This window comes from Gadus macrocephalus, chromosome 6 (genome assembly GCF_031168955.1).
Source record: "Gadus macrocephalus chromosome 6, ASM3116895v1".
NCBI classification, from domain to species: Eukaryota; Metazoa; Chordata; class Actinopteri; order Gadiformes; family Gadidae; genus Gadus; species Gadus macrocephalus.
Genome location: NC_082387.1, coordinates 3732497 through 3760220, shown reverse-complemented (window position 1 = coordinate 3760220; position 27724 = coordinate 3732497). Strand labels below are relative to the sequence as shown.

Genomic DNA, 27724 nt, shown 5'->3' with positions numbered 1-27724 from the left:
GAGGAAGAGGTGGAGGTGAAGGTGAAGGTGAAGGTGAAGGTGGAGGTGGAGGTGGAGGTGAAGGTGGAGTAGGAGGAAGAGGTAGAGGAAGAGGAAGAGGTGGAGGTGAAGGTGAAGGTAAAGGGGGAGGTGAAGGTGGAGTAGGAGGAAGAGGAAGAGGTAGAGGAAGAGGAAGAGGTGGAGGTGAAGGTGAAGGTGGAGGTGGAGGTGGAGGTGAAGGTGGAGTAGGAGGAAGAGGAAGAGGAAGAGGTGGAGGTGAAGGTGAAGGTGGAGGTGGAGGTGGAGGTGGAGGTGGAGTAGGAGGAAGAGGAAGAGGTAGAGGAAGAGGAAGAGGTGAAGGTGAAGGTGAAGGTGGAGGAGGTGGAGGTGGAGGTGAAGGTGGAGTAGGAGGAAGAGGAAGAGGTAGAGGAAGAGGAAGAGGTGGAGGTGAAGGTGAAGGTGAAGGTGAAGGTGGAGGTGGAGGTGGAGGTGAAGGTGGAGTAGGAGGAAGAGGAAGAGGTGGAGGTGGAGGTGAAGGTGAAGGTGGAGGTGGAGGTGAAGGTGGAGTAGGAGGAAGAGGTAGAGGAAGAGGTGGAGGTGGAGGTGGAGGTGAAGGTGGAGTAGGAGGAAGAGGAAGAGGTAGAGGAAGAGGAAGAGGTAGAGGAAGAGGGAGAGGTAGAGGAAGAGGGAGAGGGAGAGGAGCAGCAGCAGCAAGGACAGTTGTATCTGATGAAATCAGAGCAACTGTCATCGACCATGTAATCAATCATGGTCTGTCCATGAGGGAAGCTGGTCTGAGGGTTCAGCCGAACTTGCCAAGATCAACGGTGGCAGCAATCGTGAGGGTTTTCACACAAACTAACAGGTACTATACAGTATTTACAGCATTCTGACTGATGTGTTTGTAACAGTAGTAATGTGATGTGAGAAGTCTCCAAAACTCTCCTGACGTATCAGTGCATTTGTGTCTGACTCACTATTGTAGGACCCAACGGTTGCCCCACTCAGGTGGAAGGGGAAGAAAATTCACTTTGCCACAAGAAAATGCAATAGTGCAAATGGTTATTGCTAACAATAGTATAAGGCTAAGAGAAACATCATCGCAGACATTGGTGTATTTGCCAACATTGAGAATGTTGGCACCACGACCATCGCCAGAGTGCTGAAAAAGCACCAAATTCGAATGAAGCAGCTTTACACTGTCCCCTTCGAGAGGAACTCTGAGCGGATAAAGGAACTCCGGTACCAATACGTCCAGGTAAGACTGAACACAGGACACACTGTCATGTTGATTGTGATTTTGCACAAAACTGTAAGCTATGCCATTTTTGTCTTATGGTATCTTGTGTATTCTCTAATTTCCTGAAGAGAGCCATGGAACTTGAAGCCAGTGAGAATGAACATGCGTTCATCTTTGTGGATGAGGCTGGCTTCAACCTGGCAAAAACACGTCGCCGTGGAAGGAACCTGATTGGGAAAAGGGCCACGATAGATGTTCCAGGCCAGAGGGGTGCGAACATCACCATGTGCGCAGCAATTTCGAACGATGGACTGCAGCTGCAGAAGGCCGGCATAGGCCCATACAACACCGAACGCCTAATTGCCTTCATAGATGAGCTTTACGAAAGGCTCACAGCAAGAGAGGTAGACAGGCAGAATCTACCAACGTATGTAATTGTATGGGACAATGTGGCCTTTCACCACTCCCGGCAAGTCACAGGGTGGTTTGCGGCGCATCCTAGGATGAGGTCACTTTTCCTTCCGCCTTACTCTCCTTTCCTCAACCCCATCGAAGAATTCTTTTCGGCGTGGAGATGGAAGGTCTATGACCACCGCCCTCAGGACCAGATGTCCCTATTAGAGGCAATGGCTGCTGGGTGTATGGACATAGCCCCAGAAGATATCCAGGCCTGGATAAGGCATTCCAAAAGATTTTATCCACGTTGTATGGCAAGAGAAACCATACGTTGCGACGTAGATGAAAATTTGTGGCCAAATGCGGAGGATAGGAGGGATTAGCCCAATTCTGCGCCACTGTTGGGCTACTGTAATATACAGTATGTGCAGGTTTTGTGCATTGCATTTTTTGTTAGAACACATTTTTTGACTTTGTAATGTATTTTCTGTTTTGTGTAACACTTCAAAAAAAATCTCCAAAAAGTAAAGCACAGTGAAAAAAACTGTTGTGTTTGTGATTTGTTTCTGAATCATATATTACGTACTTACTGTATGTAATTTGCATTACAACAACTGAAAATTGTTATTCTCAGTTTCTCATAAAACACTTACAGTATTTACTGTATTTACAATTACAGTACATTTACCACACTCAATTGTGACATCTTTTGTGGGAGGTAAACCGACATATGAACACTGTCAGCAGATACTTGGCTTGGATTGTCATACTGTAATATTACAAACTTTATTACTGTAGTCCAAAGAAGTGTTTGTCTGTGTTTTTTCTCTTTTTTTCAATGCAACACTACAGGAAATCTATGCCAAACTGGAGGACACAGCAACATTTTATATATGCAATTGGCAATGCTTCAAGATGTTAGTGTTTTTTAGGTCATAGTGTTCTGAGAGGAAACATGTGTTAAGTTATGGCAGCATTGTTTGTGGTGTGGTTGTTGTAGTGCATTTTGCACCAAAGGTTAACAGATATGCAGAGGTGTGTGTCTCTAAAGCCCACTGTGTTAAGTGATAGGGAAAAGTGACCATAGTATGGGTACATGACCGAAAACGATAGGAAGAAACTGTAAGAAGACCCGTGTAATATAAGGGATAATGTATAGAACGCCGGTCATTATCGGGAAAATAAATAAAATAATGACCTGTGGTAGGAGGGGCATTAATGACCGCTAGGGGGGCACGGCCCCCAAATGCCCCCCCTTAGCGCCGACACTGAGCAGGAGCTGGTTAAAGACTTGACCAAAGAAAGGGACTTCCTGCTGGAACAACTGGCTATGTGTAAGTCAATTTGCCATATTTGACAATACACTTGCTAACTTGAAACCTTTTCGTGCCAGCCCAAACGTGCCCTCATGGTCTAATACCACGTGCTTATAATCTCTTATGCTAACATAAAGTTATCATTGTGTTGCCATATGCGTTACTGATGATGTAAGTGCATAATTGTATGTTCCTGCTAGCATTAGCCTACTCTCTTCGTGTTTATGTTGATCAACATTATTGGTTAAATTCTAGTCATTTCCTCACGTACGTTTGCATCGACCTGTGCTAGCCTGTCTCCTACACTGTGCCACGGAGATTCGCGTGTTCGGATCGTGGTGGTAGCTGGACATAGGCTCCTAGGCAATGCCTGTATTTTCCATTTGTGGTCTTAGAGCGCCATTTTGTGGTATATTTATGTAACTGCATTGTAATTCTTGTGTTTATAATACACTGAGTGCAGGTGATTGGTATAACAATTATTATTATTATTTCAGTTGTTTGCATAGCAAATCTGCATATTGCATAATAGTGAATTATATATTATGAATTATTAATATGTAATTGCACAATAGTGAATTATATATTATAAATAATGAATAATTACTATGTATATTGTTAAATATTAAGGATATTGGTACAGGTTGCTATTATGTATATTTATTTTCTGTATTCTGTATTTCTTTATTCTACAGAAAGCCAAACTTTAATTAATAATAACTAATGAATTATGATATTTTTAATACGGTAAATAATAAAACAAAAAACAGTAACGGGATGATTTTGAACTCAGAAAACTATCTTCCAAAGACCATCACACTTACTAGTGTGCCACGCACATGCCTATATTTTCCACTAATCATCCTCGGTCATTGTCTGTTTTTAGCAGCAAGAAAAATGGACAAGGGCAGTCCACCCCAGGCGAAGAAGTGCCAGTCGCAGGGAGCCAACTCAACCGACTCGTCCAAGTCGGGGCCTGATTCTTCCCACTCTTCTTCCGACTCTTCTTCCGACTCTTCCTCCGACTCTTCCTCCTCGGATGAGGGACGGAAGAAGAAGAAGAAGAAGAAGAAGAAGAAGAAGAAGAAGAAGAAGAAGAACAGCAGGGGAAAAGGACGGAAGCAGGGGAAAAGGGCAAAGAACCGGAAGGGGCAAGGTGTTTACCAGCGAGGTAATAAGAATATACAGTGGCGGGGGAAAGTGTACACCCACTTTCAAGTGTATCAAGTTTGATAATTGAATTAGTAGTATATGTATGATGTGCGCTGTACTAATTTTACCTTCTCTCATTTGAAGCTAAAGATCCTGAAGAGGTGGTGGCCTGGTACCGCAAGGTGCTGAAAATCTGCAGGAAGGGAAGAAGCCTTCAAAGGGCAGCCTTCAAAGCTGTGGGGGTCGACCGCAACACCATTGTTGTAAATGCCCCCATGGCAGAGCTGTGCATTGCTACCCCAGAGGCGTATGCAGAGCTAAAAGAGAGCGCCCCCAAAAAGGAGAAGCTCTCCAGTTTTGCACAGAGGTGCAAGGATGCCATAGACGTGGACGAAAACATTGTTACCCGAATCAAAGAATATAAAGACTCTGGCAAACTTTTGGCAATTACTAAAAAAAACTAGCTGATCCCCTTATTTAAAGTTACGTTGTTGTTGTTGCTGTTGTGTTAGATATTAGATTATTAGAATGCATGTTTAAAGTGAATTTATTGTCAGTGTGGTTTTTTAAATAAATGTTTTACAATTTCACTTCATTCCCTCGATGCTGTGTTGTGTGTTTTTGCCATTGATATGTTTAACAACCTAACGTTTGAGGTCATTTTTGGAGTTGTTGCTGCTGCAGAAGTGTCTTCTAATGGTATGTCCCTCAGTAACAGGCCATTTGTAAATGCTTATAAAGACCACTTTATATCAACCCATGCAAAACACTTTACTAATGATAAGTAAATGCTTTCTAAAAACCTATATTAAGCATAAACTAAGGTGTTACATGTGCTCACATATATTATTTCACTTATGAATTGGACGATAGCTTATGCTTGACAAAGGTTATTCATGATGACCCATAAATGGTGAGCAGACCATCATCACATGCCTTATAAAGGATATTATGAATCATTACTAACTCATTGAAACCTGCTTGCTTAATCATTTGTAAAATGTGAGCAGGCCATTATTATATACCTTATTAATGATCTTATAAATAATTAGAAAATGGTTTGAAAAATGTTCATACAAACATGACTACTCGTTTACAAATAGCTTGCTAATGTCCTTATAAATGATCTTTTAGATCGTTAGAAAATCATTTGAAACATGTTCATAAATACATCTATACTCATTTAAAAATAGCTTACTAATGTCCTTATATATGATATTATAGATCATTAGAAAATCATTTGAAACTTGTTTGTAAATACATTAATACATGTTTGTAAATACATTAATACTCATTTATAAATCCCTAACTAATGTCCTTATAAAAAACTTATAGATCATTAGAAAACAGGTTCATAAATACATTACTACTCATTTACAAATACATTACTAAGGTTTGTAAATGTTGGGATAACAATTTGTAAATGATGAACAAACTATGAACAAATGCTTCATAAATGGTTTATTATGGAGGGTTATTATAAAGTGTTACCAGTTAAGATCTGGGCGAAGTCCCCATGGCTCCCAAATGTTATCCTAAATTGACCAGCATTTGTATGTAAGCTTCTTAGAAAAAGTTTTAGGGGGGGAACTAATCTCTGGGCCGTGGTGGCGCCGGGTCTCATATCTGGCAGTAGTTCTGCGGAGGGAGGACATGCTATACCATGGCTGTTACTACAAAGCTTTATTGGTATGTCTCTGTTGATCCCTTCAAAGATAAGTGAGGGTGAGCATCTCCAGTGGAGAGGACTTGTGGCCCAGTGCATGGTCCAGTACTACTCGGGGGGAATGTACCAAACAAGAAGCTGGTCTGGATCATGTCCAGGCGCAAAGCCCGGAGCCTGCGAGCCAAGCGCTGCCAGGCCTGCCCACCATCCCCGAGGCCAGCCGGGATGAGAGGTGAAGACCTGGGCGTTGGCACACTGCCTTCTGCTAGGACATCCATAGTTAACGATACTCTTATTGCTGTGGAAAGCAAACCTATCTGCTGTAGGATCTCATCTGTCAATATACTGGGCCACAAGGTGGTTTATTGAGTCAATTAACAGCATACGGTTATGAAGGAGTCGGTTTGGGACCTGCTGCTTCATGACCTGTATCTGAAGCCACTGTTAGTCACCTGGATAAAATTGTCTGTCTGTAAATTGTACCTGTTAATAGTAACAACATTAAGAGATGGACTCTTTAAATGTAGCCCCCTCTTATTTTTCTCCCTTTTATGACGTGTTCTCCCCTCTCCCACAGCGAGGACTCGTGTGAGGACATGAGCTGCAAGGAAGACAGCCTCTACAGCTCCCCGGGGAGCAATGGTGGAGGAGCCTCCACCCTCCGCTGCAGAGAGTAGCCCGCCAACCCGTGACCTGCTGTCCCTGGAGGGGAGCTGTGTGTGTTGTTTGTTTTAGTCCCAACCTGTTTGGTGTCCTAACTAACATTTATGCACCAGTGGAACCAAGTGCCAATGTATGTCTTGTTTACTGTGGTTAGATTCTGTAGCTTTTTCTAATTTCAATGGACAGAATGTCTTGGCAGCGTTTTGTCAATATTTGTAGCTGTGATGGTTTTATTTAATTTTAGTCTTTCTCTCATGGCAGGTTGCATGCTAACAAGACATATTCCAAGAGACCAGCTGTTACAGCTGCAATGTTAAACATGAGTGATATATTTATGGAAGGACAGTACATGCATATTTAATTGTGAATGCACACGTTACTGTCTAAAATAGCCCATTGTAAAAAATCAGAAAAAAAGTATACAAAAATCTAAGAAAGAGAACAAAAACATGTGATGAATACTATATTGACTAATATTAAAAAAATTAATGTGACCCGTCCTAAAAATAAAAGATTCAGCCTGATTCACGGGATTTCTTGCTAGATTGTGAAACATTATTATTATTATTTATAATTTCATAAGCACTCACTAGAGCATGTCTGACATAAGCTGATGAACGGAGGGAGGTCCTCCGAACCATTCATGTAATTATAAAACAATATTTATTTTATACCAAGGGCTTTTCTGTGTTTGTGTGTGCATGAGGGAAAGAGGGAGAAAACCATCTCCTTGATTAGACGGGCTGCTACCGAGACTGCGTTGCAGTGCGCTGTGGAGCCACAAGGGCTGGAACGAAGGAAACGGGAATCTGATCCGCGCTACAAGACATGCGACCGACCATCATCCTCAAAACACAGCGCACAGATAGGCTATTTTTGCGTGGTTCATTTCACAGGAAAATATGAACACTTAACTTCACTCGGCGACATTATTTACGAAACCACAGTAAGGAAAATAACCCGTACCAAATCTCCCCCTTCCGATGACTGCATAGGCCCTGGCAGGGGAATGAGAAGGCACCAAGATGGTGCGCATCGCGAACGCCCTGGGTCTGGTCATCCTCAGCGTCGCTCTGCTCATCCTCTCCCTCATCAGTTATGTGTCGCTGCGCAAAGACAGCTTCCTCAGCTCCTCCAAGTACGACATGGGGGGTCCGAGGATCATGTTCCACGCGGGGTTCAGGTGAGTGGCTTTTCGGTACAGTGTCGTCTTCATCTAATGCGATTTGAATGAAAATGTGGATTGTCGCAATAGAAGTGAAAGCTGGATTTGGGCCTGTTATCCGATACGTTCCTTTAAAATACCCGAATATGCAACTGAAATTGTAGCCGGCCAATTGTATTGATGGACATAACCTTTTCACTCCACGTTAGGTTGTCTGGTGTCTTGACCCACTAGTCGACCCTTTACTCTAAAGTCTCACGCATTGGGCGTGAGACACACGCATTTCAACCCATGCACCCGCTCAAACGCCACACGTATTTCTCAAGCAGAGAAATTACCATGATAGCGCCAACCAAATTGCGCCGCTATTTAACAGTGGAACAGGTAGGGTCCCCATACGTAGGGTGACCAGACGTCCTCTTTTGCCCGGAGTTTCCCTCTTTTTAAGGCACTTTAAAACAAAATGTGTCCGGGCGGAATTTAAAAATCGTCCGGGATTTTATTAAAGCCTCATACATGTTCACATTCAATTTGCGTTGGGTTTCTCTGGGTCGTTCACAAACGAGTTAGGCTACGTCCAACAAAACAAAATCTCACTCAGTTCAAAACATCAGAGCCCTAAACGTCAACTAAGTGAATCAAACAGGAGAACTCTCCATGGTGCTAGGAGTAAAGTAGGCCATGGGACAGAAATGGGGTTCTTCGCAACCCATCCCAGATGGCCTTTCGAAGGAAATCCACACATTAATGGAATCTATCCTCAGGTCTCAGTTTGCCATGAATTTCCTGGACCCATCCTTCATCCCCTTGACGAACGCACTTAACGAAGAGCTGCAAGGAAAACCCTCTAAGTGGAAATTCAACAGGACTGCTTTTTATCTACAAAGGTAAAATACTTCCACTGTATCTATCTCTAGTCGGTCTATTCTCACTGAAAGCGCTGCTATGAGTGTGAGTGTGACGAAGGCTTTAACCTCATACATGTCTTCCAGGAAAGAGATCTTCCACTTCATCGACATCGCAAACAACTTTTCCCTCACCAAGAATGGCGTCCGCGTGGGTCAGTTGATGCACTTCGACTACTCCAGCAACAAGTATGTGTTCTCCATCAGCAACAACTTCAAGTCCCTGCTGCCCGACATGTCTCCCATCTACAACAAGCACTACAACGTGTGCGCCGTGGTTGGCAACAGCGGGATTCTCACTGGCAGCCGCTGCGGCAATGAGATCGATCAGGCCGACTTTGTGTTCCGCTGTAACTTTGCGCCCACAGAGGTGTATTACAAGGACGTAGGCAGGAAGACCAACATGACCACTTTCAACCCCAGCATCCTGGAGCGCTACTACAACAACCTGCTCACCATCCAGGACAGGAACAACTTCTTCCTCAACGTCAAGAAGCTGGAGGGGGCCATCCTGTGGATCCCGGCCTTCTTCCTCCACACCTCGGCCACGGTGACCCGCACCCTGGTGGACTTCTTTGTGGAGCACAAGGGCCAACTGAAGATAGAGCTGGCCTGGCCCGGCAACATCATGCAGGACGTCAACAAGTAAGAGGGTTAGGGAGGGGCAAGCTCTTAGACTCCATGTACTGCCTTCTTAATATCACCAGCTAGACTTTAGATTAGAGGAGGGCTGTGGACCTGAGGTGGTCACTCTAGAGACTAAAACACTTTAGACCCTTCCTTCGGAGGAGACGTAAAACCAAGGTCCTGACTCACTGAGGTCATAAAAGATCCCAGGGCACTTATCGCAAAGAGTAAGGGATTCCCCAGTGTCCTGGCTAAAACTGCCAACCAGGCTTATTCAATCTGGCCCCCTAATCATCCCCCTGTATAATTGGCTTATTCATTAATTCTCTCACTCTCCACCTCAAGCTGGTGTGTGGTGAGCATTCTGTTGCTGTTTGGCTGCCGTGCATCACCGGAGTGGGTGCTACACACTGGTGGTGGTTAGTGAGGTCCCTCCCCTTCACTGTAAGCGCTTTGAGATTCCAGAAAAGAAGCGCTATATAAATTCAATAAATTACTAGAGACTAGGATGGCTGAAGGTCCTTAGCAGGTCACTCTAGACTTGCAAGCATCTTTACAGATCAAAGTTCCCTTTATTAACTTAACCATTCCCTCCCACAGATACTGGAAGACCAAGAACCTGTCCCCGAAGCGTCTTAGCACTGGTATCCTCATGTACACGCTGGCCTCTGCCATGTGCGAGGAGATCCACCTCTACGGCTTCTGGCCTTTCGGCTGGGACCCCAACACGGGCAAGGACCTCCCCTACCACTACTATGACAAGAAGGGCACAAAGTTCACCACCAAGTGGCAGGAGACCCACCAGCTGCCCAGCGAGTTCAGACTGCTGTACAAGATGCATGGGGAGGGTGTGACCAAGCTCAGCCTCTCGCACTGTGCCTAAACTTCAGAGTGAGAGTCTCCTACCTTCCCCTCCCACAACACCTCCACACCTTTCCAACCCGAGCGGAGGGCGAAAAGGCTGTGACCCAGATACATCTCCTCCCCGCCCCACATTTGCTATGGCGCATATATCAAACATTGCATGATGGGCACTGAGACATTTCAACTGACAGTCCTCTTCTATCCTCCTCCACGACAACACATGTATGTCGCCCCTAGCGGCACGTGACGGTATCGACACTTCTCAAACAAAGATGTCAAGGTTACTCGGGGGCTTGTTTTTAGACCACACAGGTTAGCCACATGCAGCTCAGTCCGTCACTCCTCTGGCGTATAGCGGCGTAGCCGGAACTAAAACTGTTCCAACAATCACAGGCCAGCTCCAATTAATTCCACATGCTATTTAATTATAGAGCATCTGACCTCTGCTTTGAAACAAAGGACGGGCTATTGATTTTGGAACGTGCTTTAAACTTTATAGAAGGCCTTTAACAGAGGAATACGCCGACTCTATGCCCTCTAAGCACTGCCTAATCTCAGGGATGGAGTTAGATCAGTGATCCTTTCCTTTTCTTTCTTCCGTTCTATTCTACTATTCTATGTCTTCACAGTGGGAAATAATGTTTTTATTAACTTAGGCCCACTGGAAAAGACAAAAATTCAAGAAATGTAGGGGGGCACAGATATGGAGTATGGTGTTTGTTTACAGTGCTGTGCTCCTGCAACAAATCAGACCTAGCGCTGTCTCCAGCTGATTCTACGTCCTGCTACCGTTTGTTTTCCTCTACAGAATCGATAAAGTTTCAGAGTAAGAACCAACATTCCATAGAATAAGCCATAGGCTAACCTTGTGACGACACAGAAGAACAACAAGAGATTATTATAGAGGATTTAAGCAACAGCTGACGATTAAGAAGCCTTGTAACACACAATCAGGAAGTCTTTACAATGTTTTAGGAAAATATTTATAAATTATGACACATACATCAAACCTTGTCAATCCCTTTTATTACTTAAATTGAAACTATATATGTTGAAACAAAATCATAGTTATGTAGATTATGTTAACAAAGGCAAAAGCTATTATTTTACTATCTATAAATATACTTATATATCATTCGACTTGCGATATTTGAACAGAGAAACCCACTGTTTTTTATAACCCACTTGTGAAAGAGCATGATTCATTTGAATGACATTGCATGTGAGTGGCACTAACATATGTTAAATGCTGTTTCTTTATTCCCATTACAACTTCTTTGTAACGTTTATATTCGCATATTGCTAAAGTCACTAATGTTATCAGTGACTTTATATCAAGGATGTTTCAAAGACATCTCTTCCTATATTTCACAGGTACCAGACCAGTAGTCTTGTTGGAGAGCGGCCCTCCCTCTGTCTTCCCAATCACACCCATAGTAATAGCTGGCCACATGATTGACTCATGAATTGTGCTCTTGTGTTGAAACACATGCTTGGGGGCGAAGTTGTGTGGTGAAGTCATTCCTGGAGTTTTCGCCAAGTGAGCCACACGTGATATAGCAATTAGCGTATGGAAAGGACTGAAATTATTGTGACCATGCAGTGTTGTTGTAACTATACATACATAAAACTTTAAGGATTCAATCCTAATTGAACTGCCCTAGTTGTGTGAATTAGAGACCCTGAATGTTCGGTCAGTACACCAAAGAGCACTTTTCTGTTCGAGCGTACATTGGCGGTGACTTAAGATGGTGGAGTGTTGTAGAGCATTTGGATTGATTCTTTTTTTTATCACTTAAATTAATATCAGTTTTATTTTGTTTCCCAATTTTGGTTTTGGGAAGTACACAATGGCAGATGAATGTTGGGAAAGATTTGTGTGTTTGTATCTATCTTGGCTCTGCATTATATATATATATATATATATATATATATATATAATGAACCAAAACATGTATAATCTGTGTTAAATTTTGAGTTATAAATCAAAGGTATAGGTTTATGTGTATTCATTCAGAAAACAGATCATCTTTCTTTTTTCATTACAAACAGGTTTCATTCCGATTACCCTTTAAAATGTACGCATGAACAATTGTATTCCATAACCCCCCCAAAAAAGTAGCCAATGTACACGTCATATAAAAGTCTAGATTTATGTAAAGGACTTAACATCTTGTTCATGGCAACTAACATAATGGTCGTTCACCTATAAAATACAAGACTACAACCAAGACTGAAGTGTTTATTTTTGTCACTTTGAGAATATACTCCCTGATAACACATCTACATGAGCCTGCATATCCCTGCCAGTCATGCTACAATGTGTCAAATAAAAATAGTATTTTTCTCTATGGTGACCATTTTTAAAATGTGGTTCATTAATTAATAGATCAACTATATATCAAAATTAATAATTATTCTCTGCTTTGACAGGGGTATTAGCAATGCTGTGATGTTATTCAAAGAATAAACTAAAAGGTTATACCGTGTGTATTCTGATTCTTCACTTGGTCAACAAGACCTGAACGTATATGTAGGTGGGAGGGGATGATGGTATACATCTTTCAATGCTGATCTTACTTACCAATTCTAGTTCTATCAACCTTTGGGGTCTAAAATAACATCATAAACCAACCAGTCATCTTGTAGTGGATTACACCGTCTGCGAGGTGGGCGGGGCCTCAACAGGAAAGATCTGCTGGACCTCGGGAGACCCTCCCCGCGGGCTCTGGATGGTCTCAGTTTTTCTACGATGTTCCCAACCACCCCCCCATTATCTCCACTTGAACCCGCATCTCAAAACATAATTTGGGGAGGGAGGGTGACCCCATTACCCCCCAATGGGTAACAACATGTTCAAAATGTTTTTGGTTTGTAAAATACAAGGCTAAAACAAAGTTCTGGGAGTACAAAACAAGTCCAGCTCCTCTCCTAGCACTCGCAGCCTCCCCTGACCGGCGTGTCCGTCACCTCCTGGCTGACGGTGGCGCTGCCGTTGGGCGCGGCGCCGCTCGGCTCCGCGCTCTGCTCCATCCTCTTCATCACCAAGCCCAGCAGCGCACGCACCGCCTCGTCCACTGCCACGCCCGTGGCCGCACTCGTCTCAAAGTACGGGATGCTATGAAACCAGAAGGAGGTTAGGAGGATCTGAAAAACCCTCGGGCCTCACCAGGGTCAGTTGTTCTACCAATTTCTGCTATCCACCAAATTCTGCTACCTCAGGATCCTGCCTGCGCATCCATTAATTTCTGCTACCTTTTTGGCTCAGTATTTTCTTTAAAACATGTTTTCAACTGCGCAATTATCTTACAAATATGATTTACATTGCGCCTTATGACCTGTAAGCATGTAAATATGTGCATGTATAAACTGGCTTTGATGCTGAATGTAGAAATAAGATGAAATAATGTGTGTTATCTTTACGGAACTTGGAGTGGAGAAACAAGATATTGTGTTACATTAATTCTAAATATTGTGTTTTTGTTTCTATGGAGGAAAGGTGAAAATAATCATTTGACCTCCTGTCTCTGGGAACATTCCTGGATGTTCCCAGAAGCCCCAGAAATTAAAACTTAGGAGGTACGCTTCGAATTTCACGTTAAAGGGTGAGTGAATATCTGAAATACATGCTTGTTTATAACGTCTTTATTGACGATTACAGGGGTACAGTATGTGGATAGACCAATTCCTCTATCAAATAATGCTCCCAATGCAGAATCACGTTATTTTACACCACTACTTACCCTATGTACACTGTAAGAATATGGGGAGCGGATTTTGATGCTTGTTTAGACCAATTGCCTGTATCAAATAATGCTCCCACTGCAGAATCACGTTATTTTACACCACTACTTACCCTATTTACACTGTAAGAATATGGGGAGCATATTTTGATGCTTGTTTATAACGTCTTTATTGAAGATTGCAGGGGTACAGTATGTAGATGGCTTTATTTACATAGTTTCAGAGACTGATTGGAGTTGGCACAGTTTAAAAGCTTATGAAAAACATTGTTTCTAGGGAATGCAGAGGACTACTGTGGTGTGCTCCTTTGCTGAAAAATAATGCAGATGAGAGCATGTTTGAAATTGTAAAGTATAACATAGATGTGGTTTGCATTATTAATTGACTTAAAAATGAGTGGGCATATTACCATACAATGTATCTCATTGTAAATTGTAATGCTCTTTTAATTTTTTTTTCTGGTAGGTTCAGTGCGAATTGTGCAGTCGGTGGGCAAATTTTGAGCGTGCCCAATATGGCCATGATAATAGCGCAGTATCTGCAAGAAATGCCTCAAAATAAAATAAAGATTTGAGATCTTTGCTTGTTTTTATTATTGGATCTTTTGAATAATTATTATATATTGCATATATAAACCCACACATACAGAATCCAATTCACAAATATATACAAGTTTTAACAATACTTTGCTGCACTTTTCTTGTTGCAGCTATTATTTAATTTAATTGATTATTGATGTTTTTTCTTTTTACATTACATACATTGCACATACTGTACTGCTGAAATCTTCAATATATACGTATTAAACAGCATCAACAGTGTACTTGGGGTGAACAGGGGTGTTAAATAACCTGATTCGTGAGTATGATTCGTATTCCTGATTCCTGATTAGTGGGAGCATTATTTGATAAGCAATTGGTCTATCCACATACTGTACCCCTGAAATCTTCAATAACGACTTTATTAACCAGAATCAAAAGATGCTCCCCATATTCTTACAGTGTACATATGGTAGAGTGGTGGTGTAAAATAACGTGATTCTGCAGTTGGATCATTATTTGATAGAGGCGTTTGGTCTACAGATAAAATACGCTTGTGACATAAGGTATCCTTTTCTGATAGGGTAGCATGATTTGATAGACTCTGCTATCGAGTCGCACTACGGTAGAAAAATCTAACAAGGGAGCAGAAATTGGCTGCTGGTGAACTAAATGTAGGACGGAAGGCCTCTGGCACAGGTTAAAGCAGTGTATCAAGTACCAAAACCTAGAAATCCAGTCATCCATAAGTACGGCTGCTTATTAATATGACATCCCTGAAGCAGTGTTTCCCACAGAATTTTGTGAAACTGTCGAGGGAACCCAGTCCTTAGGGGGGTCCATGGGCATGCTCCCCCGGAAGAAAATTTGGTACCTTTTAACCTAGAATGCATCAATCTGGTGCACTTTGAGAGGAAGACTTGTGTGACTGTGTACTATTTTCTGGAATAATGTGGAGACACTGGGTCCCATAACATGGAAGCTATTGAAGAATAAGTTATTACTTTTTATTAAAATATTTGTAAAAAATTAATGAATTAAATATTATCAATCAAACGAGTGTGTTCAAAGAATATCAAGACATTTTTTTTTACCATTCAATGTAAAATTCATCAATCTGGTGCACTTTGAGAGGAAAATTAAGAGGCTAATTCAACTGTGTCCTATGTGAGCTGTTTAGTATTATTTTCTGGAATAATTCAGAGGCATTGGGAACCCTGCCTGTGTAACACCCTGAAAAGGAGAGAAGTAAATAATCACGCTTGACACGGTGCTCTCTTTGTCGTGGCTTCGACAAGAATGTATTAATATATACAGTGATATGAGCATGATCATATCACTGTATATTTTTACTGCCATGCGACCGCAAATAAGAGGCTTGGCGAGCCACATGCGGCTCACGAGCCGCGCAATGAGTAACGCTGGGTTAAAGTGTACCCTCATCGATTAAGCCTCTGTGAAAAGGGTCAAATTATTAATTATTAATTAACTAAGTCTGAATACAGGCTCTTCAATCATGACCCTGCACAAATCACAGAACCATCATCTCCACAGTGTTGGATTCCACGGGCTTTATTCATCTAGCGGCCATCTCAGTGTCAGCTTGGTTCTAGCTAAGCTTGGCTAGCTGGGTGGGAGAAAATTAATACTCTATTCCGCATTCAGTCCCCCCCGCCCAGCTACAGTTTAGAACCAAGATGGCTACTATAGGTGGAACCCAGACCCAGGACTTCACCTTCTTGGATCCTCCCCCACTCACCCGTATCGGGCTGCCAGGTCTCTGGCCTGCTCCACCTGGACATCCCTGGTGTCTTGGAGGTCTGCCTTGGTCCCCACCAACACGATGTCTGGGCTGTCGCAGTAGGCGTTAACCTGCAGCTGACCTGAAGTCACACAAAGTATTTGTAATCAATCGATTCATCGTCTATGGTTCCTATTCATAGCAATTTAAAGCCAAAATAAACTCCTGTCTTCCTGGAAGGATATAAAATATTAGGTATAAACTGTATCTACAACTTAATGCATTTAACCCATCATGATGACCCGCGGTTAAAGAATCCTGGAGAAGAGTGCCAAATGCATTTCATAAGTTCTCAGGGAGGACCATATTCATTTGAATCATCATCATACAGCAGGTCTCATTTCAAAAGCTTTTACTATATATATATATATATATATATATATGAACAGACATACTCATCCAGTTCCTGACGTTGAGGAAACTCTGCTGACTGCTGAGATCAAACATCAGCAGGAAGCCCATGGCGTCTCTGAAGAAGGCTGTGGTGAGGCTCCTGAATCTAAACACAAGATCAAAAGGTTGTAAATTAATCCAAAACATCATGTAATAACATCTAATTCAGCCAGTAACTCAGTCATTACAACCCGGGACGTGTGCCCTAGGCTACGGGGAACTTTAGCAGGTTCTTAAGCTGCTTTCATACCGCCGCGCGGCAACTCGCCGCCTCCATTCATTTCAATGAGGGAAGGGCGGCAGAGGGGAGGCATCGGCGGTTACAAAAGCGGCTGTAGACCAGGAAGCGGTTGCCGCCCACGTGAACGTGAGCTTTCCCCCTGTTGAAACAAGCGGCAGCATCAGCAGCAGCCACTTTTGAAAACGCCTGGCCCTTCACACCGCCGCGCTGAACCCTCCGGCAGCGAGGCGGTTATAAGGGCGGTTGCCGCGCGGCCGTGTGCAAGCACCTTTAGGGACACTTGCAAAAATTATGTTCAAGTACTCAAGCATAAGTTATACAATTTAATATTTCTTGAATAGGCTGAATGTGTTCAAACTTGCTCATCAATTAAGTTTTCGTTTAGGAACAAGATAATCCATTTGAAACCCCTGATGATAAAATAATAACTGTTTAATATTAGCTAGGTGTGGTTTTTTTGTGGATGAAGGGGTCATCAACACCAAACTATCAAACAGCAACCCGCCGATGGGCAGAGGGGGGACATGAGACAACAGGGTGGGGAACACTTTCCATTGATCTATGGATGACCGTCAGCAGTGTGTGTCAACAGGCTGCCCACCTCTCCTGTCCAGCTGTGTCCCAGAGCTGGAGGTGGACCTTCAGGTTCTTCTGGGACGTCCCATCAGCCCCTGTCCCCATGTAGTTCTGGAGACCCCCCCAACAGCATTACTACATCAACACACCTCCCATCAGCTCCTTACCCCATGTAGTTCTTGAGAATGCCCCCCCTCATACACACACACAGCATTACTACATAGACATACCTTCCACGTGAAAATAAGATGGGCGTGCCGTGCCACATCCACGAGGCAAATATGGTATTAAATCTCTTCACCCCAATATGTCAATATTTTCAGAGCTCAAATGTCTACACATAGGGCTATGTACATTGTTATCAATTATGCAAGCAAAACTCATTTCAATTTCCGTTATTGGAAATGGAATGAGTTACCAAGAATTATAAGATGTGACTTTTATCTGTTACATTTTTTAATCGACTTATTCAGCTACATATAATATAATAATATCCGTTATCAAGGAAACATAAGGTTGAAAGTTGTAATTGAAAAAAAAAAAAAATATCTGTAACACATTGATTCAGATGGTTAAGAAGCAGATGTGTCCCGTGATAAAATGATTATGCACAACCTTGGAGCATTGCTGACCATCAGGATCAAGTACTTAACACTACAGTGGTATACATTGTGTTATTCCGAGTCTTCTGTGTACGATCACCACTCACCACTCTCTTCTCCCTGAAGTCGATGCCCACAGTGGTGGTGAACCTGCGGTTGAAATGTTGGTCAGTGTATCGGTATAGGAAGCTGGTCTTCCCCACCCCCGAGTCTCCAAGTGCCAGCAGTTTGATCAGATAGTCATAGTCACCGTCGACGGCCATCTCGCATCCAGAGTATGCAACCTTCCCTGATGAATGAAGTTCCAGCCAATATTTAGTTAGTAGTACTGAGATACGTTTCACATTCACAAAACCCTCTTTGTCCTAACGGTTCTCAATAACCGGTTAATAGCCCCAAGTCAGCGTAGTGAGGTGTGCGTAATGGAGTACACTCAACGAAATGAGAAGAAAAACCAACAAATCAGTGAAATAAGCTGCATAGCCGACATTCTCCGTCTTGGTGGGTCGGTGGGGGGGGATGTGTGGTGGGTGGGTGGGGGGCTGGGGGCGTGTGAGCCTCTCAGGAGCTTATATCGACCCACCATAACTCTGTTGGCATTAGGAGCAGATCTGAGAACACAGAAGCACATGACTGGAGCTGGTTTCCACATGAGTAGTCAAATGCCTTGATGGGTTTGTAGTATACACAGCTCCTTCAAATGACCACACGCCCTCACAGACAAAACCTCTTTAATTGACATCCAGGAGATATCTCTGTATGACACTCATGTCATTGGCCTTCATTAACAGTGACACTTATAGCAGGGATGTGTATGTGTGTGAGCCAATGCATGACCAATCCTAAATAGAAGAGTGCGTCTGTTTAACCTGATTCCTGTTTACTGGGCTGGGCAGGTCAGGCATCAACTTTCTGTTCATGTTTTATATTGTTTATGTTTTTGGAGTGATAGCTGGGATTTTTTGGATATAAAACGCAACCGTCATGTTTTATCAGATAATCAAATAATTTCCATTAATTAAAATTGAACACTGGGCACCTCCAATGTTAAATGGTTGAATAAATCCTAACAAATAAGATTAAAGCTACTGGATACTAGGCAGCATTACAAACAACAAAGAAGGATGAGAATGACCCACAGGGCCCTAGGTTCAAATGACAGAACTTTACAGAAAATGGCAAAAGTTCAAGCTATTGTTATAAAGTTAATACAGCTGTATTCAATGCATTTCAATTGTGTCCTGGATAATAATTTCAAAAGCAAATATTGTTTACCAATGTTCCATCAAGAAATCCAAAAGGATAGATAGAAGAATAAAAGGGCAGATCTTACCAATGTCTGTGGTGGGAGCTCACATTCAGGAGCTCCGCTGGTCCTCGCTGAACGATGTTATGGGACTGCTCAACCGTTGGCTCGCATGGGCTCAGGGAGGAGTTTGAGACTAATATGAGACCAACAGATCTGTTATGGGGTCAGCTGCTCACAGGCCTATTTCCCTCTAGAAAATGGAGGCCCTTGAAACTGTATTGTGCCCTTCGACGAATGTGCGGCTTTGTGGATTTCCATGGACATCGGCCAGAAGGGGAATTCTCAAGGAGCGCAGAGCTTAAGGGTAATTTAAGAACTGATTTAGGACTACATACTCAACCACGAATGAAGTCCCCATATTTAAGCTACATTAATATTAAGTCATCATGAATATTAATAAGCAATAACCAATCACATGTCTCGAAGAAACCATAACTTTTATTGCCAAAATAACAAAAAAATAATCCTTTGATAAAATTAACATTTCTTATGAACAATCAAAGAGTCTTGGGCCACATAGGGAGGAACAAGGCAGAAAGCCTAGCTGGCCTTAAAATACTTGTACAAGTCGTTCTGCCTACCGCCTTTAACCGCAGCCTTCTTGTATTTGCTAGAAGACTTTCTCTCTGAGGAGGGTGCCTTCAGAAGCGGCTTCTGTTGTCTCCACCCGACCATCAGCTCCCTCTGGATCTCCAGGGGCAGCTCTGAGAACACAGCGGGGTCCACGTCCCCTGGGACCCCACAGGGGGAACACAGGGCCTGTCCCCCAGCCCTCTGGGGGTCTCCCGCGGGGGGTTCTCCTGGTCCTGTACTGGTCCGGCCCGGTGGGGTCCGGCTGACCTCTGTGGTGGTTGACAGTGCGTCAGATGAACAGAGGTAGGACCCCACCCTAATGGGGAGTGGATGGGAGTCACCGGAAGAACGGAGGGGAGGCTGGGACTGGGAGGCAGGGTCTCGGTCAGGACCATAGTAGAGGGGTAGGGGGGTGGGGACTGGCCGACTGGTGGCCGAGGCGGAGGAGGTGGGGTGGGTACGGGTGAAGGCAGGTGATAGCAGCTCCTTCTGGATGTCCTCAGGGAGTTCCCTGAACACATCCGTGTCAACATTAGGGGGCAGTTTATGTGCCCTGCCTGCAGTCGTCCAATAGTCTTCAGACGATGCCTGTGTGCTGCGGGTAGCTCCATGGTGATCACTAATATCCGGAGAAACAACTGGGGTCTTTATTGCTGCTGATGCGGGTTGATCTGCCTCGGAGCCCGTTGTGCTCGCTGCTAGTGTCTTCATTTGGAAATCCTGCTCAGTCTTCACACTCTGGGTTATTCTCCACTTCCTGGGACCCGTTCAAATGACCCAACCAACTGGGTGGATGCTCCTCCTACCGGGAACACAAACTAGCATTACCGCTAACATGAGCCACACTCATGTAAGGTTAAATTAATCCCCCAAATAACTATTGATATGCTTGCTGTGTCCATATCCTTTGTAATATAGGAACATTTAGACTACGTTCAGAGCAAACAAGGGAACCTTTCCTCCTAAGTAGTTTCTGGGCTTGAATTAAACAGTATGGACCAACTGGACCAATAGTCCCAACCGTTTAATAAATAACAATTAATTGAATGAAGTGAACAAGCGTCTTACTAATAAAGTTTGAATTGATTTAAAGAGATGAGGTGAGTGGGAGTGAGGTATGTGAGTTCGGGAGGGGGTCGGACTGCTTTGTGGGGAGCTGCCCAGTGTGAAGAACGACGTGATGGCCCCCTGGCCCGAGGTCCCCCGCGCCGGAGGCAGGTTGGTGAAGCAGACGTTGAGCAGTGTGAGGTGGAACGCCGTGCCGCCGTCCACCATCTTATTGAAGAGCTTCATCGCCAAGGTAACCAGATGCACATTAGCATCAGTGCTGCCTGTTGGAGAGAACGGAAGAGGATGAGCAAATAATAACAATTATAAAAATTTGTATTATTCAGGGTTTCCCCAGGTTTGATCAACCCAAATTTAAGACTTTTTTTAGACCACTTCAATGAAAATTAAGACCTACATCGCACCCATTAAGCAGTCGTAAAACGCGGTCGTGCATATGTTATTCATGTTTTTTTGGAACATATGAAACATTCATGTCAATACATTAATGAATGTGCCAAAGGATAAGTGTGCACTCACCAATCAAAGAGACAAACTGAGGGCCTAACTCAAAGTCTAGAGGCCTGATGTCTCTTAAGACCATGTACCCAGAAATGATAAAAGATTAAAAAAACAATACACAAAGTGATGGTGTGAAAGTGTAGCTGCATTTTTGGTTTAAATATCAAACTTTCAACACACAATATAAAATATAAACAAACAAACTCTTTTCAAATTGCTGTAGTTTCTCAGCATTCAAAATTCCTCAACCATTTCAATGAATCCACCACTTGCCTCCTTGACCTCTTTTACTAACTCCGTCGTAATGTATGGAGCCAGCCCGAACCCTAACCCTAACCCTAACCCGTCCACAGACATGGTGACTAATGTATGATAGTAAGCATTATTGGCCCTTAACACTAATATTCGGAAACAACACTGCCTCAAAAGGATATTGGCCTAAGCAACACCAGTAGAGGCTATACTTTTCCCTGAACTTTTAAACGTTGCAAACGTGCAAAAACATAATTATATATTTATGTGGCATTCAGTCCAATGCTTAAAATATATCTGTGGCATTCAGTAGGCCAATGCTGTGGTAAAGTGTGTAAAGTATGACCAAGTGTTTCTTTCTGTTCAATAGATAGAACTTTATCAATCCCCTGTAGGAGAAATTTGTTAATGTTTGTCCCTATAAAACAATAATGGCAACAAAAAAAAATATACAAAACATGACGGTAACTCTAAAGTCAAACCGTCCAATCTGAAGGCTCTACTTAACCACTCCCCCTACTCACTTCCAGCAATGCAAAGCGAACAGAACTGAGGTGGGGAGGGCGTAGCTTAAGTAGTTTGTGACCGACCCAGAGGAACGCAACGCAAATTCAATGTGAACATGTATGAGGCTTTAATAAAATCCCAGACGATTTTGAAATTCCGCCCGGACACATTTATTTTTATAAGTGTCTCAAAAAGAGGGCATGCCTGGGCAAAAGAGGACGTCTGGTCACCCTTCGTAAGGGGAACCCATTTGATTCCTACCTGTTCCACTGTTAAATAGTGGCGCAAGTTGGTGGGCGCTATCCTGGTAATTTCTCTGCGTGAGAAATACGAAGTGTGGCGTGTGAGCGTGTGCATGGGTCGAATTGCGTGTCTCACGCCGAATGCGTGAGACTTGAGAGCCCTGCTTCCCCATGATGTGGCGTGGCGTCTCCTCTCGACTGATTATGTTTGTTGAGATTGCCGGCGTGAAAACCCTAAGTATTGTTCGCGCATACTCCAATAAATGAGACGGTTACGCAAAACCCCGATACGCAAAACGCCCCCTATTTTCCCCTTGTGTTACAGTCCGGTTGACTACGAAAACATATCCTAGTAGGAAATTTAAGACCATCTTTAAAAAATTAAGACTTGGGTAACGCAATTTAAGACTTTTTAAGGCCTTAATTTAGGAACATGAAATGTAAGAATTTTTTTTGACTTTTAAGACCCCGTGGCTACCCTGTTATTACAGTTATAATAGTAATATTTATTTCAGTATTATAATTATAATACAGCAATAATAATATTTGTAAGGATAATAATAATGACCGCAGCATCTGAGCCACTTTATAGTCTAGCATAAATTAATTATTGCTTAATTTTTTTATTATACTTTGACTGCCATCAATATGGTTTATTGCAGAGCACCAGTGAAGGCCCCATTTTACCTCCGGATCAGTAAAGTCCTCTGAATTTGACCAACACAGCTCCCCCCCACCAGAGACCACCTTGTGTACGAGGTGGTGGGGGAGGGACCCACCTGAGACCACCTTGTGTCTGAGGTGGTGGGGGACGGGACACTGGCGGCTCTCCCTGCTGAACCACTTGTTCTCTGCAGAGTACCTCGGGATGGTCAGCCTGAAGGTCTGGGGCGGCCGGCCGTCTTTCTGCATCCTTGTTTCCAAACCAAGCAGAGAGATTAGAGTCTCGTGTCCAATCAGACCGTATCAACTGTAACTAGCTGTTACCAACCTCTCAACCAGACTGGTGAGCAGCTCTTGGGTCTTTTCTACAACTTCTCTAGTGGTGGAGATCTTCTTGAACGAGTCTTCATCGCTAAGAGACTAAAAGAAGAAACAAACATGATGCCAGAACAATTTTAGTAATTTCAAAGCGTGCTTTAGGTAGGATTTAATTGTAATGCACACACACACACACACAAACACACTTCGTTGCTGTCCAATCAGGACTTATTTTTGCTAATTTGTTGAGGGAATCCATCTTGTCTGTGTATCACGTTCAACCTAGCGCCACCTCAGGTGCATGCATAGGCAAAGGGAGGATTGAATGTATGTAGATCTCAAAAATCTTGCCCTTTCTCTCTTTTGCTCTCTCTCTTTTGCTCTCTCCACTCATCCCTCCAGCCGTGTCCTACCTTGGGGGCTCCTGTGGGCACGACGGGGGAGTCATCGACGCCCAGAGACAGGTTCTTCAGGCGCTGGCCAGTTGGGACTCCAAACTCCTTCACCAGGCCGGCCAATGGGAAGAGCTGCAGGTCCTGCACAGTCACCAATCCAAGGGCCTGGAGCCTCTTACTGGTCTGATGTCCCACCCCTCAGAGGAAAGAACACAACTACAATGAGTTCAGCCCCCTAGGACAACTTTATCCATTTATATGTATAGTGTATTTTTTTAATCATAAGCAGACCATCATTAACTCATCCTACCTTGGTGCCATGATCCAACATGCGTGTGGTATGAACTACTGTTGAATGAATCTTCTGTACAACACGGTGTGTTTTTTAGAAGACAAACTACACTGAATTAATGCAGCAATTTCTCTACCGGGAACTCTATGAAGGCCGCCGAGGTGGCCCATGATGTGGTCAACGTCTTGGGGCAGCAGTGTGGTCTGCTGGTTCGGTTTGAAGGACCCAGACACAAGCTTGGCTAGCAGCTTATTGGTGGCGACCCCGGCACAGACGTCGAGGCCCAACTTGCTGCAGATGGCTGTTCTGAGCTCCGCCGCGATGTGAGAGCCGACCACCAGCCTCCGGTGGGGTCCAGGGTTAGTCTCAATCCCTACAGAATACAGAACAAGTAACACTTCCGTTTGTTCGTCGAGTTTCAAAAGCTTTGGTTTTTAGTATTCAGCACAGAACTGAAAGTTAAATGTAAATCCTTTTTCTTACAAATTAGACAATAAGCTGGTTTCATAATTTCCTGGTTTCAGTGAGACACCGGCCTGTGTGAACACAATGTAATGAAAGCATACCAGAACGGTTATAGACATGTCCCTCGAACGAGGAGCAGTGAGTCAGTCTCTTCTCTACCATCTCTGTGACGTCAACATAGTTCTCATCGAACCCAAGCCGCTCCACTAAGGGACAGTAGGACGTCAGCAGTTCTGATGGAAATCCCCACAGCAGAAGGTGAGTGCGTATGGACTAGGGCTGTCACTTTTTCCAAAAATGAAATTCGAACGAATTTCGAATGTCCATAATTAATTCGAATACATTCGAATACATTCGACCCCCCCCCCCATAGAACACGACAACAGTCTTGATTTTTTATGTTGCTCTCGTAGGCTATAGGCCTACCTCACGTATACCTACTGAATTCATAACAGCACAGGATAAAAACACATCTTTGATAACACATTTGTAAACACAACAAGAGGAAGCTCCGACACACAAGTGCGGCTGTCTTTTACACATTAACAATAACTGCTCGGAGCGCGATATGCGGAGCGCATGTCGTCCATGGCACACACAGCCTATATAAACGAACAATCTGTGAGGCCGACCTCCAACACGGCATGCTGCTCTTTTTATTCCTTACGGAAAGAAAATTACAAGTAGTCTCGCAGCTCTCCGTTACCGTTGCAGCTGCTTGTGTCAGCCGCGCTGAGTCCCCAAACAGGCTGCCCATCGCGCCAGCGGACTTTTCTCCCTGTCGTGTGCGATCAGTGTCGGTCTCCGTTTCAGTGAGCTCGTGTGAGAGGCTTTCAGTCACGAGATGTTTCTGTGCAGGGGAAAGGCGGACTAACCGGGAGAAGCGGGGATCCAGGAGGGCCGCTTTATTGAGGAGAAGCCACTCGCCGCTCTCTTCTTTATAGTGCATTTTTACAGTTCGAATGGAGAATTACACTTCGAATTCGAACTTTTCACCCCACCTTCGAACGAATATTCGAACTTCGAATAAAAAGTGACAGCCCTAGTATGGACAAACCAATGCAACATTCAGTAGGAGATCAAAGCTTATTTTTTTTTAAATAATTCACATACAAGTGTTAAATGACAATAAAACAATATTCAACGTAATAAGGTTTAATAGTTACAATAAAGCAAAATAACATCATAAAAAATGTTTGAAAGTATTTTACTTTATTTTACATTACTTATTATTCTATGATATACATTATAACACTATAGAAACACTGAAAAACATGATTATTACACATTATGTGATTATTAGTTGTACCTGTGACTTGGTAGGACATTTCCCGGTAGTGTGTCAGGTCCTCTCCTTTAACCAACACAAGCTGAGGGCATTTCTCCTGAGCATCCACCACCGACATCCCCTTGGTCACACCTTGCTCCCTCGCAACGTAGTTACAGGTGATACATTATACTTCTATTGAATACCTGCAGATATATACACAGTTTTTGTATGGGGGTTGGGGGGGTCAAATCCCCCGTTCGTCACGGCGCGGGCTTTCTTGGTTTACTGGAGAAGGCGGGGCTGCGCACGGAGTCTCTGACCTCATAAGAATAATTTGTATGATTGCATACTCCCGAATGTTTTAATTTTTTTATGAATGAAGACACCCGCATGCAATGATGAGTTCACGTCCGAGTGTAGACTACAAACGCGATTAACTATGGTCAGGGACGTTTGTTACCGTCTAGACAGGGTCCAATAAATAGCGAACTTCATCACAGCCTCACCGAAGCGCCTACAGCAATGCAAACAATCGCAATAAGCAACGCCTGCAGAAATTCTCCGACACCCGCTGGTCTCAGCATGATGCATGTCTACATTAGCCTATGTCTTCTGACATGGATCAATATGAGGACATTTTAACCACGATGGTTGAATTAAAATCAGAGGGAGACAGCAAGTGCAGCTCGAAAGCGACCTCCCACACAAGAGTAATGGAATCATTAGATTTTATTAAATGCCTTGTGACGTGGTGTTTGATCGGTACATTTCGGCTCCGCATGCATTTTTGGAATTTTAAATTGCTGCAATCAATTATGTTGTTGTTAGCTTCTAACATGTCTCTATCCTTGCTGTTTAAATCTAACAGTATACAGTATAACAGTCTATGAGTAATATATCTGCGGTAACCACTGTTTTTGGCTGCGAAATTGCGCCAGCTGGGCATTCCGTGGTATTGGATGTGTTTTCATAAAACGCATCCAATAGACAGAATGTCCGCTGGTGACGCCACTGAGGCTATAGTAGGTAGTACCCCTGGAGTACCCCTGGAGTCGCGCTTTAGATGCCTTCACAAGTCCAGCGGAGGGCTCCAGTTTTCGCCGGCCAAGTCATGCGCTGTGATATGTGTGACAGCTATGTTGCACAAAATTGCAGCTAAGGCTGGGGTAGCTTGGGTTGAACCGGAGGACATTGAGGACGATGACGACGAGGAAGATCGGTGTGAGGACGGCCTCCCTCATAACTACGCGGCTGGTTTTCATGCACGTCGAAGAGTGATTGAGACTTTTTTTTAACCCCCTCCACCCTCCCACATGTCACTAAACATTCCCGTCAACGTGACCAATCCCCACCATATCCCAGCCTTTTGCCTGCTCCTTTGCATTTTTTTTAATATTTTTATTTATTTATTTATTATTTAATATTATTTATTTGTATTTATTTTTTTACATTATTTTATGCTACGTTTTATGAGTAGCCTATGTCAGTCTGCACAAATCCCCCCCACTTTCTCTCACACATTTTTTAAGTGCCCTGCCTGCTCAAACATTTCCTGGACTGTCTCTCTCAAACTAATGGCCCACATTAGGCTCAGACGCACGTGATACACCATTACCAATGTGTTATAATAAAACGCATTCAATACTAGGAATGTCCGCTGGCTACGCCACTGAGGCTATAGTAGGCTAACGAGGCTCTTAGCGTCCTACGAGTACCCTGGAGCACTCGTTAGCTACTCGTGAGCGTTTTTAAGAGGTTCGTTACCAAAGATGCTTTCGGGAAACGGTGTGAAAACTGTACGATGCTCGTACGACCCACTCTGAGATCCCGCTATGCTTTCGGGAAACGGGGCCCAGTACGACGTTGACTATTTATTTATCTTTTTGATTCCGGTTTGTGTTTAGCTCACCATAATCTGGACTTGGCGCGACTGTAAAGTCTGTCAAACTGGTCTTCCACGTTTCATCCTCATCGTTATTATCGTCACTATTTGCCATTTG

At 43.5% G+C, this 27724-nt stretch overlaps 4 protein-coding genes across 7 annotated transcripts; 1 reads left to right on the top strand and 3 right to left on the bottom strand.

Moving 5' to 3' along the window:
- Positions 1 to 7106: 7106 nt before the first annotated feature.
- On the top strand, positions 7107 to 12330 carry LOC132458738 (sia-alpha-2,3-Gal-beta-1,4-GlcNAc-R:alpha 2,8-sialyltransferase-like). The gene is made up of 4 exons (XM_060053016.1): positions 7107 to 7595; positions 8342 to 8464; positions 8570 to 9127; positions 9710 to 12330. The coding sequence occupies exons 1-4, from the start codon at positions 7438 to 7440 to the stop codon at positions 9990 to 9992; spliced, it is 1122 nt and encodes a 373-aa protein (XP_059908999.1). The 5' UTR covers positions 7107 to 7437; the 3' UTR covers positions 9993 to 12330.
- On the bottom strand, positions 12113 to 19472 carry LOC132458750 (ras-related protein Rab-27B-like). 3 transcript variants are annotated; one of them, XM_060053038.1, is made up of 7 exons: positions 19203 to 19472; positions 18453 to 18480; positions 17977 to 18158; positions 17293 to 17378; positions 16453 to 16556; positions 16016 to 16139; positions 12113 to 13091 (listed from the first exon to the last, which is right to left on the bottom strand). In XM_060053038.1, exons 3-7 carry the CDS (start codon positions 18130 to 18132, stop codon positions 12905 to 12907), a joined length of 657 nt encoding a protein of 218 aa, XP_059909021.1. In that variant the 5' UTR covers positions 18133 to 18158; positions 18453 to 18480; positions 19203 to 19472; the 3' UTR covers positions 12113 to 12904. The 3 variants fall into 3 exon arrangements, with proteins under 3 accessions (XP_059909021.1, XP_059909020.1, XP_059909022.1); XM_060053037.1 differs by lacking the exon at positions 18453 to 18480; XM_060053039.1 differs by lacking the exon at positions 19203 to 19472 and having other exon boundaries at positions 18453 to 19196.
- Positions 19473 to 19596: 124 nt separating this feature from the next.
- On the bottom strand, positions 19597 to 20462 carry LOC132458745 (uncharacterized). Its single transcript, XM_060053029.1, has one exon. It carries the CDS (start codon positions 20460 to 20462, stop codon positions 19719 to 19721), a length of 744 nt encoding a protein of 247 aa, XP_059909012.1. The 3' UTR covers positions 19597 to 19718.
- Positions 19597 to 26811, bottom strand: LOC132458735 (DNA polymerase iota-like). Of its 2 annotated transcripts, none has more exons than XM_060053013.1 (8): positions 25764 to 26811; positions 24556 to 24687; positions 24126 to 24362; positions 23716 to 23894; positions 23313 to 23404; positions 23101 to 23234; positions 20820 to 21082; positions 19597 to 20553 (listed from the first exon to the last, which is right to left on the bottom strand). In XM_060053013.1, the coding sequence occupies exons 1-8, from the start codon at positions 25858 to 25860 to the stop codon at positions 20476 to 20478; spliced, it is 1212 nt and encodes a 403-aa protein (XP_059908996.1). In that variant the 5' UTR covers positions 25861 to 26811; the 3' UTR covers positions 19597 to 20475. The 2 variants fall into 2 exon arrangements, with proteins under 2 accessions (XP_059908996.1, XP_059908997.1); XM_060053014.1 differs by having other exon boundaries at positions 20871 to 21082.
- Between the last annotated feature and the right edge of the window lie 913 nt (positions 26812 to 27724).

Excerpts from the sequence above, each read along its gene's own strand:
- LOC132458738 (XM_060053016.1), top strand. The coding sequence starts at position 7,438 with ATGGTGCGCATCGCGAACGCCCTGGGTCTGGTCATCCTCAGCGTCGCT. Across the intron at positions 7,596-8,341 it reads ATGTTCCACGCGGGGTTCAG|GTCTCAGTTTGCCATGAATT; the intron begins GTGAGTGGCTTT and ends ATCTATCCTCAG. Across the intron at positions 8,465-8,569 it reads ACTGCTTTTTATCTACAAAG|GAAAGAGATCTTCCACTTCA; the intron begins GTAAAATACTTC and ends CATGTCTTCCAG.
- LOC132458750 (XM_060053038.1), bottom strand. The coding sequence starts at position 18,132 with ATGGCCGTCGACGGTGACTATGACTATCTGATCAAACTGCTGGCACTT. Across the intron at positions 16,557-17,292 it reads GACACAGCTGGACAGGAGAG|ATTCAGGAGCCTCACCACAG; the intron begins GTGGGCAGCCTG and ends TCTTGTGTTTAG. Across the intron at positions 16,140-16,452 it reads CAACGTCAGGAACTGGATGA|GTCAGCTGCAGGTTAACGCC; the intron begins GTATGTCTGTTC and ends GTGTGACTTCAG.
- LOC132458745 (XM_060053029.1), bottom strand. The coding sequence starts at position 20,462 with ATGAAGACACTAGCAGCGAGCACAACGGGCTCCGAGGCAGATCAACCC.
- LOC132458735 (XM_060053013.1), bottom strand. The coding sequence starts at position 25,860 with ATGTCGGTGGTGGATGCTCAGGAGAAATGCCCTCAGCTTGTGTTGGTT. Across the intron at positions 24,688-25,763 it reads AATGTCCTACCAAGTCACAG|AACTGCTGACGTCCTACTGT; the intron begins GTACAACTAATA and ends GATTTCCATCAG. Across the intron at positions 21,083-23,100 it reads CAGACACAAGGTGGTCTCAG|GCAGCACTGATGCTAATGTG; the intron begins GTGGGTCCCTCC and ends TCTCTCCAACAG.